General features: G+C 41.1%; 1 protein-coding gene across 1 annotated transcript in view; it reads left to right on the top strand.

Annotated features, from left to right (window-relative positions):
• The window catches only part of Dok5 (docking protein 5), a gene marked incomplete at its 5' end in the record, with an annotated part of 206,608 nt that overhangs the window by 104,808 nt on the left and 83,199 nt on the right, over positions 1–18,601 (top strand). Inside the window, one exon of the mRNA XM_033767084.1 lies at positions 16,038–16,145. Coding sequence (XP_033622975.1) covers positions 16,038–16,145 — 108 coding nt within the window. The remainder of the gene's footprint in view (positions 1–16,037; positions 16,146–18,601) is intronic.

The raw sequence follows: 18,601 nt of genomic DNA, 5'->3' as shown, positions 1-18,601 counted from the left end.
TGTATATATATAGTTAGTACTACCCACAGTTTCACACATCTACTGGCTGTCTTGAAATATATTCCCCACACGTGAAGGGGGACAAACGGAGACTGGCTTTGTTTGTTTATTTTTTGTTTGTTTCCATGATCTATTCATTTTGCTGCATTTTATTTTATTAATACATGTGTGTAGTACATAATGATCACGTTCGCACACGCCCTGATTATTTGCACATCCCCTGCCCTTCCCTTCCAGCCCTGTCCTTCCCTCTCTTGGTCCCCTTCCTATTTTTTATGAGCTGTGGGTCATTTCATACTATTTCAGTAACTTGGAATTTAGACATTTTTTGAATGTATTCTAATTAAATTGATATTCCTGATAAAACATGTAAATGCACATGCAAAGAATAAGACAGTAACTGACTTCATCAAGCACTAAGTACTGGATACCTTGTATCAAGCCTGTGAGTTGTGTATTATTATTTCAGTGGTTAAACAGATGAAAGTGATACTCAAATTGGTAAGGTTTTTGCTCTGCTAATGTGTTTCTTTTTACTTTGATTTCATTCCAAGCCTCCTATTTTTAGAGCTTGAGCTGCACCTCTCAGTATTAAATTTATGATACAGCAAACATATTTTTATGTTTCAGTCATTGTTAATTACTTTGCTGAATCCATAATATAAATCACAGGCTTTCCTAAAATTTTCAGCATTAAAAGGTGAAAATATTAGTGTAGTTGTGGCTTTAGAGAAAACATATGCTCCAAATGCCCAGTGGTCATTGTCAAGTAGCAGTGCCTCAGGCAGTGAACACACACGGTAGCCTCTTTGATAATTGTCTCTTTTTCAACTGTTCTACTAATGACTTAGTGTCCTCCATTGACAGGAGTCTAAGGAGTGGCTGAACCACCACTGGCAAAAAACTGCGTAGGCCTGGAGTTTTGCTTTGGGTCACACGCTGGCGATTTGAGCTCAGGGATTGGGCGTGGCCCAAGAGGCAGACACCTGTGTGTCTTGTCACTGAGTCGCTGAGCTTTGTGTCTTTTTCTTCTTTAATTTTATGGACATTCTTAAGTTCTTGCTCACCCAGCTTGAGTGACACCTAAATGGCAAAGAACAGGTGAAATGCTTGGTTCAGTGGCTGTCATTGAGAGGCAGTGACCATCACTATTGGTGAGAATGTTAATGACAGTGGCGTATCAGAAATAGTTGGCCGTGTGTAGTTTCTCTTATCTTTACAAAACAGAACAAAAATGTCTTGCACTTGCTGTCAGTTTCACATCTCTTCACAGCAAGAACAGATTTTGAAAACGTTTCGATCCTGAAAATTGCCCATGAAAATCTGCAAATGTTTCCTTTCTGACCACCCCAGTTTCTGCTCTTGAATTCTCTGGCTTACATTTTTTTTCTTTTTACAACGTTGACAATGTGACTGCTATTATTCTTCACCCTTCAACCCTTTTCTGGCAACATGTGCCCAGTGTGTGTGTGTGTGTGTGTGTTTTTTTTTTTTAATTTTAGGCAGTGCTTTCTCAACCACAGAATTCATTTCTCCTTCTTTCTTTGGGAGTGTCGTTCTAATTTTCTGTACCGAGCCCCCGCACAGAATAGGTTTTACTCAGTGCTGCTCCAGTAGCGTGGAGATATGGTACATGAACCTTACTGAAATGCTTCCTCCAGAAATCATGCCAGTGGTTCAGTTTCAGAAGATGCATTTTTAATGACAACTCCCTCATTGAGATTTTAAGATTTTGCCACAGCAGATACATGTTTCTCTAATTCTCTAATTTTTTTAGAGCCTGTTACTCATTACAGAGATATGCTTGTTTTAGTATATGTGGAAATGTATTCATCTCGCTGTTCTGGGCTTTGAGAACAAAACCTACTGACGCTGGAAAATGGTGCTGTGACAAATGACCACCCTAACCTTTCTCTCTTGTATGAAAAAATAGCATTGTGTGAAAAGAAGTTTTTAAGGAAATGTGTGTCATATAATTGTTTTAAAGACTGTTTCTTTTAGAACAGTGTCAGTATGATTTAGGATTGAATGTTTGTGCTCTACACATCCTGCCTTCTACCCCCCTAAAGATGTTAAACCACACCAGTTGTGGTGGCACACCCCTGTAATTCCAGTGGCTCGGGAGGCTGAGGCAGGAGGATCACAAGTTCAAGGCTATCCTGGGAAATTTAGCAAGATCCTGTCCCAACATAAAAAATAAGAAATAGCTGGAGATATAACTCAGTGCAAAGGCCTTGGGCTCACTCCCAAGCACTACAAAAAACAAAAGAAAACAACGATAAACCCAAGATGGTAAGTCTTGTTTGAAAGTGTCAGGTCAAGTGTGAGGTCTTGGATATCTAAAAGTGTTGTTTATGAAATTAAAGTTGCTAGCATGACATTCACCCATTTGTTTATTTACTAACTCAAACTGAAAAAAGTACTTGAAGAAACAATGGCTGCAAGGAATCAGCAGAAAGAAGTCGACCCTTTAAGTGCTAAACGGAACAATCAAGCCAGAATCTCACATCTAGGAAAAATGTCCTTCAGAAGTGAAGGTGACGTCAAGATGTTCTCAGATGAAGGAAAATGAAAATTTGCCACTAACAGATCTACCTTATTCACAGAATTATTCACAGAAGTTTTCGAAATAGGAAATGATGCAAGAAGAAACCTAGGACTGTTGGTAGTGGGGAGAGGACTTTGCATGCAAAAATACAACAGATTCGTCTGTTGATAATTTTCTTAATTATCTTTAAAGGTCGAAGCAAAAGTTATAACAATGTCTGGTGGGACTCTGGACACATCTAGAGGCTATATTTAAGACAACTGCAAACAGATGAAGAGAAAATACCTCAGTGGTAAGGGTTGTCCCCCAAATCTGCATATTCCCACAGAATTCTTTATAGGAGCTTTTAGGATTTTTTTGGAGGGGGGGTCATTTTTTGTTTTTTTTTAATACCAGGGATTGAACTTGGGTCCTTGCACTTGCAAAGCAGGTACTGGAACCACTGAGCTAAATCCTCGGCCCTATAGGAGCTTTTATAGCCTCTTTATTCATCACGGTCACAAAGCAGAAACAGTGCAGATGTCCCTCAGTGGGTGTGTGGTCCTCAGAGTACCATGTGTCAGGACCATGACAAGTCACCAGTGGGGTGACCCTGCAGAGAATTCTAAGTGCAGAAAGCCAGCCCAACGTTGTGATCACACGTGTGCAACACCGCCTCAAAATGCCACACTCATCTAAATGGAGAACAGACTGGTGGTTGCCCAGGAAGAAGGACTAACGGCATGGGGCGGGAGGAGGAACAGTGGAGATAAAGGGCGAGCTAGGGAAATGCTCTGGTTGTGATTTTGTGCTGAAGTTCTGCAAGATGTTCCCTTCAGGAGAAATTAGCCAAGGGTGTGCAGGATCTCTCGGTAGGTTTTTTTTTACAACTGTATGTGAATCTACCATTATGTCCAATTAAAAAGATTAATTACAAATTTAAAATATTCATTTCCATGTTTCTGCCTACTCTCCTGGGCTCCCGTTTTCCCCAGGAAAGCCCTTAAAAGCCAGCTAGAGAATCAGACAGCCTGTTGTACAGAGCTGGGTCATCCTAGGCAACTTCGAGACAAGATGGCCCATGACTCAACGTTCACGTGGAAGTGAACCCGGCCTGATCAGTGAAGCAGATCGGGCCAGCACTGCTGTGCACGCAGCTCTTGTGTTCATGAGAAGTGACGAACGGCCATTGTTTAAGCTGCCGAGCTGAGCCTAAGGGTGATTTCTAATGCATCAGTAGCTAGATGTTGGAGAAATTCCACCTGTGACCTAAAGGACAGGAAGGTGTCGGCCGCAGGAAGGACAGGGGAAGGGAATCCAGGACTACTTGCTCATCCTCTGTCAGACAGCAGACCGTTTTGGAGGCCACAATTCGAGTGAAACGGGGAGAGCAGGAAGTTGTGGGAGAGGAGGGCTGAGAAGTAGGCAGGGGTCAGAGTCTGCAGGGCCAGCTAAAGAAACTGGAACTTAGTCTTGGTGGCTTTGATCTGCTGATTGTTCAGACTGAAGTTTGGAGAGCCCAGTGAAATCATTCCCCCTCCTTTTTCCCGCTCCTTTTCTTTTCTAGTTGTGGTACTGGGGATTGAACCTAGTGCCTCACATGTGCTAGGCAGGTTCTCTGCCACTGAGCTACAACCGCAGCCCATCCTTTCTTTTATAACCACATCAAATGCTCATTAGTTGCACGCTACCAAGAGAAAGTGTTCAACAATAGTAGGCTATTATCTTTGCTCCTACAGGCCAGGCACCATGCTACATTTTATGGTACCTGGATATCTTTTCTGTGCATAAAGAAGTTAACTTTTTCAACTTTTCTTTACATACTGTTGTTTCTCCAGTGCCTGGAGCATGCCTAGCCTGTAGTAGACGCTCAGGAATATTTGCAGAATTAGCAAATAAATGAGAGCTGTATTGAGATTTTATTTTACTTTTTGTTTGTTTGTTTATTTTTTTGAGACAGGGTCTCACTATGTAGTTGAGACTGACCTGGAACTCACTATGTAGCCCAGGCTGGTCTCGAACTCACAGCGATCCTCCTGCCTCAGCCTCCCAACTGCTGGAATGACAGGCGTGCGCCACCACGCCCGGGTGATTTTATTTTACTTTTAAAGCAAATTAATAACACTACCTTCTCTAGAGTTTTTGCTTTAAAAGTAAAATAAAGCCCTATGCACATGGGTTCATGTGGCTCATGTATACATAATTGCCTATTCATTATGCTTAATAGTATAATGTTTTATTGGCATAGATGTTTAATAGGCTCTCAGTATAGCTCTTGTTGACTTCTACATCTTCTTACTACACCCACTTCTCTTCCAGACTCTCTTGGGAAACGGAAACCCTATCCTTCCACTTGCTAGAGCTAAAAATCTTTTAATTTCCTTCGACTCCTCCTTACTCCCACCCCGTATCAATCCCGTCGGTAAAACTTGCTGAATATACTTTCACAGTATATCCACCTTCTGCACGCTTCCCAGTCTCCCTCTACTACTCTCTGCTGCAAGTCATCCTGCTTCCCGATGGCAGCCACCTAACCAGCTATCCTGCTTTTGTTTCACCTCTGTGTGGTACACTTGGCGTGATCGGGCTCCTCCACTTCCATTCAGTAGTGTTCTTCTCACACGGGGAAGAAAAAAGCAGAACTCCTCACAGTGAGACCACAAGGCCTGTCTAGGGCGACCTTTCCCACCAGCACCAGCAGCAGCCCCTCACCTGCTGGCTCCCTTGTTCCACCTTCGCCATTCTGGGTCTGTGTCTGCTTCGACCTCATTCACTGCTCCTTGTTCCCAGAGACCCATTCTCCAACTTTCCCCTCTCTTTACTTCTTGGTTCAGCTGTCATCCTCTCCAGCTTCCTTGTTTCCAGTTGCAGTCCCCACCCCTAGCAATTCCTATCCCTTGCCTTTGGCTCGTTTTCCTTCCTGGTGCTCAACTGTGCATGCCATATGTGTGCACTTTCTGTCACTGTGGCAAAATACCCAAGAAAAGCAACTTAAAGGAAGGAAGGCTCATTTTGGCTTACAGATTCAGGGTTTTGGTCCATGGTCTGCTGGCTTCGTTGCTTTTTGGCTTGTGATGAGGCAGAAATATGGTGGTGGAAGCAGGTGATAGAGGAACTAACGATTCATCTCTTGGCAGCTGGAAACAGAGAGAGGATGAGAGAACCCAAGAGAGTGGAGCCGGGCCCAGTCCCCAAGGCTGTGCCTACATAATCCACGGCCTCCAAGTAGGTGCCATCTCCTGTTTCTTTCACTTCCCTGTCATGCTATAAAATTGATATTTCCTGTGGATTGATGAAATCAAAGCCCTCATGATCCCAAAGCCCAGAAAGCCCATCCTGAGAATGAAAGTGAACACCTACCTTTCTTTAGGGAACTTTGGAGATCTAAACTATAGCACCATGTAATTTGTTTGGTATAAAATGTGTACACACACACACACACACACACACAGCCTTGTAGGTTGTAAGCCCAGTGAAGGCAGTAGATGTTCTCTATCTTGTTTGCAGTCTTCCCTGTTCTGTGGAAACAGGGAAACGGTGCCTGCCATCTGAAAGGCATGCCATGAATATTTGATAAACGAGTTAATGAGTGGTTTCAGCTTCTACTTTCCTTTGACTAGAATGCTCACTCATAGTTTAGATCCTCCTACATCTCTGTGGCTCAAAGCTAACTAGAAACAGAAGCCAGACACATACATGGAACGGCTACGGCTTCTTTCTACGTTTCTCCTCATTCCTCCTTTTTCTCTTACCCTATATATCTGGAGACTACAAAGCTACCGAAGAGAATGAAGGAAAAAGGAAACACAACCATGTCTTCTGGTGCTGACTTGCTTGACCTGCTGATCAGAGAAGGGTTTCCTATGTGTGGTGAGAATAAACTGATCAGTTCATGAAACTTCTTTAAAATAATTTTTTTCAGAAGTGTTGGGACTCCAACCCCCAGAACCTTATGCTTGCTAGATACGTGCCTTGCATTACTCTTTCTTTATTATACTAAAAGTTGCTGTGTGTTTACTATTTGTACATATATTTGTAGGTAAAGAATATACAGTAAAGGAAGCAGCAAAAGAATGTTACAGGGAAATGAGTTGGTACAGTTTCTGTGTATAGTGTCTTGGTAAGATGTTAGTTTTTACACCAAAGGTAATAGGTAGCCACATAAGTGCTTTAAATAGAGCAGCAAAGTGGTCAAATTGGTTTTAAAGTTCATCCCAGATGTTATGTAGAAAATAGATTCAAAGTGGCAAGACTGAAAATTAAAAGCCCCCCTGAAAACAGAAGATGGTGGCTTAGATTAGGATGTAAGGCACCTGCAGAGAATTAAAGATATTTCAGGTTTAGCTAGAGGGTGAACTACATAGGACTTGGTGATTGATGGATGGTGTTAAGGAGTAACTTTCAAAAGCAGGTAATGACTCCAATACAGATGCAGAAGGAACGTGCATTAAAGAGTCTACTTCACTCATTCATTAAGTGAAGGAACAAAGCAGGATCTTACAACTAGTTCAAAAAGGAATCCAAAGAACCCATACACTTACATTTATAGAATATATAATAGCTTCAGCAGGATTCTTCAAAGAGCTATGCCAGAGAATGTGTAGTTTGCCACTAGGCACAGGTTTTTACCTATAATTGCTTGTGTGTGTGTGTGTGTGTGTGTGTGTGTGTGTGTGAGATAGAGAGAGAGAGAGAGAGAGAGGAATCAAAGCTCATAATTGTATGTGAACAACTTAGCCCTATTTACAGATGGGTATATATGTGTGTGTACTGGAATAGAAACAGATTAAAAGCAGTGATAACTGCATTTTTATTCTTAATAATTTGCGAATAGCATTTTTTATGATGTAAATAGTATTTTGTGACATTGTAAATGATGGTCACTTCCAGTTTGCAGATATGCTATAATTAATCAAAGCAGTCCTCTGGAACATTTAGAGTATTTCCACTTGTTACTCCAAGGAATCCTATTCCCATATGTTTGCATATTTCCTTAATTATTTCCTCAGGGGGAATTTCCTAGAAATGGTATTTGTGGATCAAAGTATAGCCATAATTCTGCTGTAGAAATGTTTTGCTAATTTACTTCACCACCAGTAAAGGACTGCCCCACCTAATTTATTTTCTGTGGATGCTTTTCAAGTATTTTAAATCCTCTTTGTACATATTTTATTTTGTGATTAATTTTTCCATTTTGCCGCTAGTTTTCTTTGCAATGAATTTAAACTGCATCTTGCTGCCCAGAGTGCAGTTCTTCTCCAGGTCAGCATTTCTTTACTTACAAATGAAAGGTATGAAAACGATAGGCATAGAATCATGTGAAAAAGGTTCTTTTCCTTCACAAAATACATGATTGTAGCTCATTATTTTTAAAAGTAGGAGTGATACCTGCCCGCGGGTTAGGATTCAAGGGAACCGAAGAGTCTCCTTTGGTGCCGTGCTGGGGTCAGCCCTGGGAATACTGTTACCATGCAGTCCACACATCTGGAGCATTGTCACCACCTTGAGCTCAGAGGTCCCCCGGACCAAAGCTCCTGTGTCTAGAAGGAGACATTGACAGTCAGAGGCAGAGAGAATGGAGAAGAAACTGCTGCTGCAGTCACTCCTAAGTCCCGTTTTGCCTTCATTCGCCTCTCCCCGCTTCACTTCTAGATTGTGTTAGCCAGCACCATCCTCTCTGGCTGCTGCAGAGTCCTCAGACTCTGACCTTTCATCAGCCTGCAATGGACTTAGGAGCCTGACTCTGAGAGGGTGCAGGGACAGCCAGAGGGAAGCAGAAAAGTACAAAGGCCGGCAGGAAGACAATTTTGCTGTCATTGTGCTAAAGAAACCCATCATGTTGAGAGAAAGGCAAAAGAAGCCAAGAAAAACTGAGAAGTTGCACGAGATACTTCTAATGCAGTTAGGCATACTTTGCACTCTCAAATTCTTAGCCTTTTGTCAAGGATACTGAATCTGTGTCACTTAGCGAGAGAGTGTGACGTTCTTGTCAAAGCAAACACTTCTTCCAGATTGCCAGAAGACCACGGCGGGCGAGATGAGTGCTGAAGACCGCGATTTCAGAAGCACTCCTTTCCAAACTGTCTCTCTAGGTGAACGCTGGGAGCCAGCGAACTCAAAATCACAAATGCAAATGTCACACTGAAATAGATTAGCTGTAAAGTAGTCCGCCAGATGAAAGAGCATATGGTTACAACTATATGTCTCTTTTTAGATTATGAGAAGCATGAAAATAAACTTCTTACAGATGGCTCGACCCTCAGCATGAGTTTGTGCATCTCTGGGAATTTAACTTTTCTGGGGAAAAAAAAAAATCCTAGAGTAATAGTTTAGAGTCAGGCAAGCCAAAATTGGACAACTGACTTGTTTCAACTAGCTTTTGGTCCCTGAGCAGGATGTTTCACCTTCCTGATGCTCCGTTTCCTTATCTGTAAAACAGAAATAATACTAACACCTGGATTGTGTGGAGGATTAATAGAAATGACACAAACAAAGTCCTGGGCACCCTGCATTTTGCTGAGGAAGAATTCAGCCAATGCCACTCCCTGGTATGTACATCCTGGATGAGAAGAATATTAGATTGGCTTTGGAGATTTGGTAAAAATAGGGCTGGGATTTTAAAAAGGAGTAAATTCAGCTTTATAGTAAGTCTCCAACTTGTGAAGATGCCAGTTGTGAAATTTCACGGGTATTAATGGACTTCTTATTATGAATATTCACATTCGTAGATGGGAGCACACCAAGGAAGGTGTCACAATTATGTTGCCGTGTGCCTTCTGTACAGGGTGACAGTGTGCAGTGGTCCAGTGCTCGATCAGAGCCCAGGATGTCTGGAAGCCAGAGAGGAAAAGCAGTGATGATCTGTAGGGGACGGCGAGGATGGAAAGCAGTAGCCGTGGAAACAAAAGTGAGACTAATTGAGAGGCAAAAAGGCAAAAAGATGGTAGACATCGCTTGTTCTCATAACATGGATCATTCAACCATTGGCACAATTCTTAACAACAAGGACGAGATCATGGAATGTGAATTTTTTTTTTGTTACTCTTTGTTCATTTGCATCAGAGGTGTGTAAGACTCACTTTTTGTTGGACTTAGGAACATTCTCCTGGAATGGAACTCAGTTGTTAAGTCAGAGACTTACTACATACAACTGAGGGTTTAACCTTAGAGCTTGGGGAAAAGGCTGTTTGAAGAAACAGCTGATATGAATGAAGAAATGGGATGCTGGTACCTGTGAAAACAACTGTAACCGTATTTCACCAATCTACACTTCCATTTCATAGACTATTTGGAAATTACCCCTACCCCAGCAGTTCCCAGGAGTGTCCCAAGAGTGTCTCCATAAGGATGGATGTCATAGATTTGCAGGACAATGTACCCCTCTGGATGGCATCCACATTAATGGCAGAACTACAGTTCTCCAGACTCCACCGGGGAGGCTACACATTGGGTGGTGGGTCATGGGGGGCAGTTTGAGAAATGCTTTAGGTCACTATGTTAATATAACTTTATTGCAGTAGAATTTTAGCTTGTTGGAAAGATGAAGAGTTCACTCTTCCGTTTCCCCCAAGATTGCAGGAAGTTATCAAGTGCTCCAGTAGTGTTTTTGTCATTAGGACTACCTGCTATTCATGGGCAGTAAAACTCTTCTATCCTATTATGGAGGGGATAAAAGATTCCTTTGAAATAAAAATATCTGTTGGTTTAAAAAGTCAATGTAGAGAAAAATGATAACTAACAAGTATTGTAAATGGTAAGTAGATTTGCTATACAAGATAGGAAGGAGGAAAAAAAATAGGAAGGAGATAGGTAAATTTGTGGTTTTTTTTTTCTTTTTATTGAGTTTATTGGTACATTCTAGGTAGACAGTACAGTTACATTCATTACTGGGATCCTGTACCTTTACATGACAAGTCTTGGTTCTCATTTTCTCTCCTTGTCCCTGCCCTCCCTTCACCCCCTCCTCCCCTCCCCATTTACAAACACTTTATTTCCATTTTTTCATTTTCTCATATTTTTTTCTTTTCCCTTATTCCCTTTCCCCTACCCGGTAAATTTGGTTTTTAAAAATCTGGCCTAAACTGGTAAGTGAATGGAATCATTCCCAAATTATCAGCTTTCAAGACAATGTGGTATTAACCCAAGTAGTCTGTACGTGTTGCCCTGCTTAGTGAGTCCTGCTTGATTTTCCTCTAAACAATACTGAAATATTTAGGATTCAGATGCTAAGGGGCCCTTTCAGTGTTCTCAGGACCGAGCGTGGCAGCTCAGCAGATCACATTTCGTCCTCAGTGTGTGTCCCGAACACAAGACGGCAACGCCACACGCCGCTGTGTCCCTCGTGGGAGACCCGCATCTCAGGCGGCCTCATTGCTGCTCATTCTTTAGGGAATTCTTTGTCAGCCACCCCGAGGGAGAGGGACGGTATTTATGTATATTTATGGCATGGGCTTGCGCATGAAAAATAAGCCTGGGGCACATGGGGAAATTTGTCTGACTTCACCCTCCAAGGTTCTGACTCAGTAGACCTTGGCTAATCTCTAGGAATCCGCACAGTTAGCAATTACCTTGAGTGACACCGGACCACAGGAGAATCGCTGATCTATGGATGACAGAACAAAGGAAGGATCCTGACTGGACCGAGCACATTCAACTCCTCTGCTGTCTGCTCTCACACCAGGTGTTTGTTTCAACATGATTTCCTGAACTGCCTTTGCATAAACCGAGTGTGAGTTCTTATCTTTTCAGGAAACCATTGTGTTTTAATTTATCCACGGTGACTTTGGCAAGGTTGCATGTGAATGTGTAGTATCGTTGCTGCTGTTTTCCTTTAGCGTCATGCTTTTATCTTTACTGCTTATGACAACAAAAGAAAAACAAGTGAGAAACAAAAGTCCCCTAACCGCGATATAAATGGGTCAGAGATGGAAGTATTAGACGTGCTCAAATTGAGGAAGCGGGGTCCTACATTCAACAGTCTTTGGAAAGAAGCCAAACAAATCCTGGCTCAACTGAGATGCAAATGAACAAATTTTTAAAAAGCTAGAAATGCACTCATTAAAAATTGGATCTGAAAACTGAGCCATAATTTGAGAAATTTAAAATATCTTAGTGAAAGTATCTTTTTTGGAATGAGCATTTTTTTTTTAACGTACCCCTTTAGAATGTTCCATTTCTGAGCACTCTCTCATGGGCATGTATAAAAAGCCAGAGGTTCCAATTATAGTGACAGTCAGGAAACCTATTTCCTGCCCCTTTTATTTGAAAAAATGGAGGGACAGTCATTGCTCACTGAAATTACAGCCCTTGGGTGGTGGCTCAACGTCCAGGGAGCCAATCGTCCTCTTGGTTCTTCAGACATAAAGCAAAATGTGAATGAGTCCTTGCCAGCCGCGGCACTCAGGATGCTGGGTCTCCACCCTGCAGAGGATTCTGTGCTTAGACTCCTACCAGTCTACCAGTGGCTCTTGGAAATTGCCTGCTTAACGTGGCTTAGTCTTGTGGCTAATTAGATTGGAAAGGAGCGGGGACTGGAAAATAATGTAGATAACAGTTACTAGATTAGGCTGTAACTGCGATTTTTCAGAGCTTGCTTAACTCTTCTTGCATCTTTTCAATTTGAAGAAATGTATTTTGAGATAAATGGACATTTTTGTTCAGTCGTAGGAAATATTCCACAAAGATCCTCCTGTGCACTGTTCCAGTTTTGCTGTTTAATGTCTTCCCTGAATACAGTATGATACCACAAATAAATTATTGCCATCGATACAGTGAAGGTGGTAACAGTTGAGCACCGTGGCGATCCTTCATGTTGATGTTTTGTAGCCACACCCCTTCCGTTCACCTCACCATCCCTGAACTCCAACAACTACTGATCTGTTTCCCGTTTCTATAATTTTTTTCTCATCAAGAATACTAGATAAGTCTGTAGTATATCTGTGTAGATATACTAGATATCTAGTATAAGAATACTGGATAAGCGCTGGGATGGATTCCCAGTGCTGTAAAACTGTAATCTACTGGATTTGACATTGCTTTTCACTCTGCGTAATTTTCTGGAGATTTGTTAAAATTATTGCATATGTTAATAGTTCATTATTTTTATTGATAAGTCAAATTCCATGATGTGATGTAACACAATTTGTCCAAACATTCATTTCCTGAAGGTCCTATGGATGGTTTCTAGGCTTTGGCTGTTATGAATAAAGGCACTACAAACATTCATAAGCTGATCTGTGTGTATGCGCGTGCGCGTGGGAGTGAATATAAGTTTGCATTTCTATGTGATACATTTCTAAGTGTATAACTGCTGGTTGTATCCTGCTAGCAAAGTTTATTTTAAAGAGAATGCCACTTATTTTCCAAAGTGGCTGACCAGTTTACATTCCCACCAGCATTATAGAGGTGATTCAATTTTTCCATAGCTGTGCTAGCATTTGGTGGTGGTATCGTTTATTATTATTTTCATTATTTCATCCAATCTGATCAGTGTGTAGTGATATCTCAGTGTGGTTTTAATTTACCCTTCCTTATTGTTGATGGTAGGGGACCTCTTTCATGTGATTTGTGACTATCTGTATTTCCTCTTTGGTGAGGTATCTTTTGTTCATTTGGATTTTGTCCTTTCATGAATTGAATAGTTTTTAGCTTGAGAGTTATATATTTTATATACTAATTCTTGCTTGTATATGTGGTTTGCAAATATTTTCTCCCAGCCTCTAGCTTGTCTTTTCATCCTCTTAATGGGGTCTTTATATAGCAAAAGTGTTTGGTTTTGATGAGGTCCAATTTATTGTCTTCCTTTATGTACTCTTCTTTTCACATCAAGTCTAACTCCTCACTGTCCAGACCATAATCCTAAGCATTTTCTTTTTTTTTCTAAAAGTCTTACAGTTTTACTTTATATTCAAGACCATTTTAGTCTTTATGTAACATGGGCCTTTCAATCAAAGTGAGTTATTTTGCTTTTCTTCTTTGCCGGTGGATGGCAAATTGATCTAGCACCATTTGTTGAAGGCATCGGTCTTCCTCCATGGAGTTCCTTTTCCCCCTTCGCCTCCGTGTTTTATGTCCCTTGACGGACTCAGTAACTAAGAAAGAAAAACCTCTGCAATTGACTTTAATTATAATACCTCTAGGTATTTAAGAAATAACAGTTCTCTGTAATTACGGTACTAACTTTTAGAAAGCGGAACAAAAACTAGCAAACAAAGCCCCAGATCTGTTCTTATAGTCCAGGCGAAACATTTGACATTTTGGTATTTTTAAAAATCTTTTTTTGTGTACTTCTAATATAATAGAAATAATGACATAAACAAAGTTTTATATTGTTTTCCTCCATCACATATCATGAACAAATTCCTTCTGATACTCATTTCATGGGATCTGTCTGTGTTATCCTGTTGCCAGATAACATGGCATAGTTTACTATATTAATATTATGTGTCCTATCTATATTACTATAGTTTTAATGTAATGACTGTGTTATCTTATGATGAACTATATATATTTTTATATTTGTATGCACCATGTTTACTACCAATGCTATTCTCTTGATGCATAACACATATGAATTATATATTATAGAAGTGTTATAATATACTTTGTCATTCTGTATTCATCAGCTTTCCTGTTGCTGAGACAAAAGACCCTACACCTAGAATTTAAAGGAGGAAAGGTTTAATTTAGCACATGGTTTCAAGAGATTCAGCAGGTTGTGAGGCAGGAAAGTCATGGTGGAAGGGCTTGGTAGAGCAAAACTGCTTTGTTCATGGTGTCCAGGAAGCAGAGTAGGGGAGCTGTGAGTGCTGCAGAGCACTGGGCTAGGACTATTATAGTGGCGAAGGTCACACCTTCAAGGTTAACCCAGACATAGCCTGGAGTTTGCTTTGCTAATCTACTGGGCCTTTCTTAACCTGAAGTTAATACTGAATAGTTTCTAATTCTCATTATGATAACCAGTACTGCTAACATTTAAGAGTACACGCATTGGGATCTGTTACATAGCTAGCCCTCTTTATTTAGAAGTAAACTGCAACAAGAATAAGTTGATGTTCTTTGGACCACTCCAAACAAAGCAACTGGTAATTTACAAGAACAGAAGAGTAGAATAGAATATATTAAACACTGCACTTGAATTCCTCTCCCATCTGCCAGGTATTAATAGAACTGCAGGAGTTGTTTTAAATCAACTATGGTTTGAATGACCAAATGCTTTATGCAGGCATTATTTTGTTTCTTCTTAGAGAATTTTAAACATGGTGTATTTATGGATTGAATGTGTACATTTGCATATATGTGTAGTTTGAAGGTAATTTAAGAATCAAAGATAATCATGACTGAGCAAGGCTCTCCCTTCTGTCTTTGATATGGAATTTCTTGTTTGTTAGCTGTATTTTGGGTGCCTTTGCTTTTGGAGAAATTCACAATCTTTTAAGATTATTGGTGTTAAATGACTTCTAAAGATCACCAGTGGAGTAGTAATGCCCTTCGAAACTTTATCATCAATGAATGTTATCGGTAATTTAAATTCTTGTTAATGTTTAGACTTAATTCCCATTGTATTTGGTTTTTGGAGAACTTCATTTTTTTATGTGATCATGAGCTCTTTACAATTTCTCTCTTAGGTATTATTAATATTTTAATAGACTAATTTAGTTTTTATTAGGCCCATCAGGATGGTTTTAACTGCTGCCACTAGAAGCTGATTCAGACTAGCTCAGTTAAAAGTTGTAGCAATACTGGTAGTGGAGGGTCCCTGGAATATAGATTTCCAAGAAACTTGGAAGAAGGAGATCTCAAATATACGACTGAAAGCCTACAAGGAATTAAAATATCCCTTCTACTTAGAGTAGGAATGATCCAATTCTTTACCAAAGGTCCTACTATTTACCTATCACACAGTGAGTCAATATGGCCGCCAACTTCCATTTGTAACCACCAGCATTAGTCTCTCTTCAGGAAGTCATCTTAGAGTCTCTGGTGTGAATTTCCTAAGCAAGAAACTAGTTGGGGTTGATTAACTCATTGTTCACCGGTCCAGTATTTGGTCCATTGGTTGTGAGGAATCACCATATGGGGTTTCTTATTCTAAGACACGTATATGCTTTTTGGCATATTATCAAGTCCATGATTTTCAGATTTAACTGCATTTGAAATTAGATCATGTGTCCTGAATGCCTATGTTATTTGCACTAATTTGGGATTAAAAAAAAAAATCTCTGGTACTTTTTCTCCAATGTGCCCAATGATAATTGTTATTAAAACATATACCAAAATCTGCCTTCAGATTCTTACTTCCTTTTGATTCCAGTAATTATCTGCATTGTATACTTTACCCACTGTGGAAACAATTTGGTTTTTAAAACATTATTTTCCCAAAGCATCATCAGATTTTGGGCTTATGAATGTTTTACAGGTGAAGGCTTCGAAAAGAAAACATTTAAATGCAAGTGTTAGCAATAGCTGACTCAGTGGAGATGCCCCGCTCAGTCTTTGTATTTCTTTCCAGATTTATCAACGATGCTGGTTAGTATTCAAGAAAGCTTCAAGCAAGGGTCCAAAAAGATTGGAGAAGTTTTCTGATGAACGTGCTGCGTATTTTAGGTGTTACCATAAGGTAAGCCCACACTGCTGTGGCTTGGAGAAATCTATTTAAGAGGCACAAATATATGTCATTAAGTACATTTTCTATCTGAAGAGGACATGGTACCGTCGATGGTGAAGCTCCTCAAGGGAAAAGAATGAGTCTCGCTGTGACTAACGCACTGACTGAAGTGGAAGACACACTCATTCAATGCTTGGGAAACGTAGGGAGAGAAGCCGGGGGAGGGATCAGAAGACACGAGTTGGGTGGAAGAGGGGGAAGTCCCTCCCCTTAGGTGATTTCTCTAAATTTGATGGGTAAGTTTAATTTGGACTTGAAAATTTTATTTTAGTAGTAGTGAGACTTTGTGTCCGCAGCAGCAATTATGGGTTAAAACACACCATTCAGAAAGAGAACATTAAAGTAAATACAAGATTTACTTGCTGTTTGCATTCACAGATTAAGCAAAGCTTTTATTCGGCATAGCAGTGCTTCTCATGATCTTTGTTAATGTCTGGTCTGTGTGTTTTCTCTTTTCGTGAAGATGTGTAAAAGTACGTTGTTACTGCTTCTTAGTATGCTCATTATTCCCACATACGCCTCTGTTGTTTCTGGAGGACCTATATTTTGTTGTTGTTGTTTATGATGGAACATTTTAAATGTTGGTTTTTCTACGCGAAAAAGTCCTCGTCACGTGAGAATTCATTGGGGCTGGGCCTCTGCCATTTCAGATTTTATGCGCAGCCAGTAATCTATTAACACAGATGGTTGGCCGGACTAGGGGGAGGGAACAGACTTTCCTTTCCCCCTGTTTCTAGAAGCAGGGCCTCTACAACACTTCTTAAGGGCCTATTTGACCCCTTTGTTTCTACAAGGAAGAAAAGCTATAGGGAAGTTAGTTTACTCTTCAAATTAAAGGAGTGAGGTGAATGTTATGTGTTACTGGCCCATTTGTATACAGGGAGGGGAAGAAAGAATACAAATCAAGGCTTTGAGGCAAGTGGAGAAGGGAATCAAGGGCAGCATCTTCTGTGAGTTTGATTTTCCACGGATCCCGGAAGCACACCCTTCCAACCCCATTCCAGCCTCCCTGCTCCTTGTGGGAGCTCCCAAGTAGACTTCTTATGAGTTCATATTTTCTCTACCAGTTATCTTCCATATGCCAGATATTTCTACCATTCAAATATTTCTTTTTTCCTTTCTGTGCTCAAGAAGGAGTCATAGAATTGCAAATCCATTACTTAGGAGCAATGATCCATGAAGCCAGCGAGCAGCTGCAGACAGTTGTGAGCCATGCTCTCCATTTCCGTCATGCTCTAGACTACTGGTGTCCAATTATTTGAGGCCAGATGTATTATGTGCCAGTTACCCCATGTGTAGCCAGCCTTACCTAATAACAAGATGCCAGACGATGCTACAGGAATGGCTTGCTTTATTTTTGCTTGAGAGGTCTACTCTCAAAGTGAGCACCAAATGGCCAGTGGGGATATTTGGCTCATCTGTTGGCCAAACACAGGGCTCAGGCAGCCAGAAATTGCAGTTACGCTTCAGCGAGTCTCCCGAGCACCTCAGCCAGCCTGTCCCCTTACAATGCACTGCAGACCCGTGTGCTACTTGCTCCTTGTGTGTTGGCACTGATGCCTTTGAGTCCTTCCTTGTTTTGGGAGAGTTCCAAATATACCCAGAAAATATCAGTCTTTCTAATTCCCCATGCTTAGCTTTCTGAAGGTAGAAAAAGGAAGAAATAGGTCCTATTTTCCCGGTAGAGCCATGCACACGTACGAGAAGAAAGGCTGAAGGGGATGGGCACTGCCCCAGTTCAGTCCATCTCCGGAGGTGCTGGCCCTGTGCTCAAGCCGGGTCCAGACTGAACACTGCCCGCAGTCTGCACTGGGTCCCAAGCCCCTGGCCTGGTCATTCTCGACCCTCTTCAGTCTCCGTCACATCACGATACCCTTCAACTCAGGTCCTTCAGTCCAGTTCTTGCCATGGCCTGCAGGAGCCCAGGATTTGACTCTTGTTGCCGGTTGAACCCCATCTGCCAGTTTCTGCAGTCCCACTTTCTCTGTTCCAGGTACCTCGAGGTCTTTGCTTTCTTCAGGCAATGCCAAGCACGCTCTTACCCTTTATTGCCCTTCTAGTTGCTTCCCCCACCCAGTTCTCCCACCCTCCACACCCACGTAAGTCACTCCTTTGACATTGTTCCAGTTCCTCTCTAAGTGAGGCCATTCCTTGACCGCCTGATTTAGAGTGGAATCCACCTACACACTCCTTTCTAGTCTCTTTTTTTAAAAAATTTTTGTGCTTTGCACTTATTGCTATAGACATCCTTGCCTGCTATTTCCTGTCGTCTCCCTGTCCCCAGCTAAACTCTACCTCCCCACCATCACTATTAATTACAAGTACCTTATACATAGTAACACTTTTAAAAGTCTGGCTAAAAAAACCCCAATATTATCAACGGAGGAGAAGGAATATATATATATATA

This window comes from Fukomys damarensis, unplaced genomic scaffold, assembly GCF_012274545.1.
Source record: "Fukomys damarensis isolate Sample0158 unplaced genomic scaffold, DMR_v1.0_HiC HiC_scaffold_22, whole genome shotgun sequence".
Classification (NCBI taxonomy): domain Eukaryota; kingdom Metazoa; phylum Chordata; class Mammalia; order Rodentia; family Bathyergidae; genus Fukomys; species Fukomys damarensis.
Note: the sequence above shows the minus strand (reverse complement) of the source record. Positions and strands in the feature narration are given on the sequence as shown.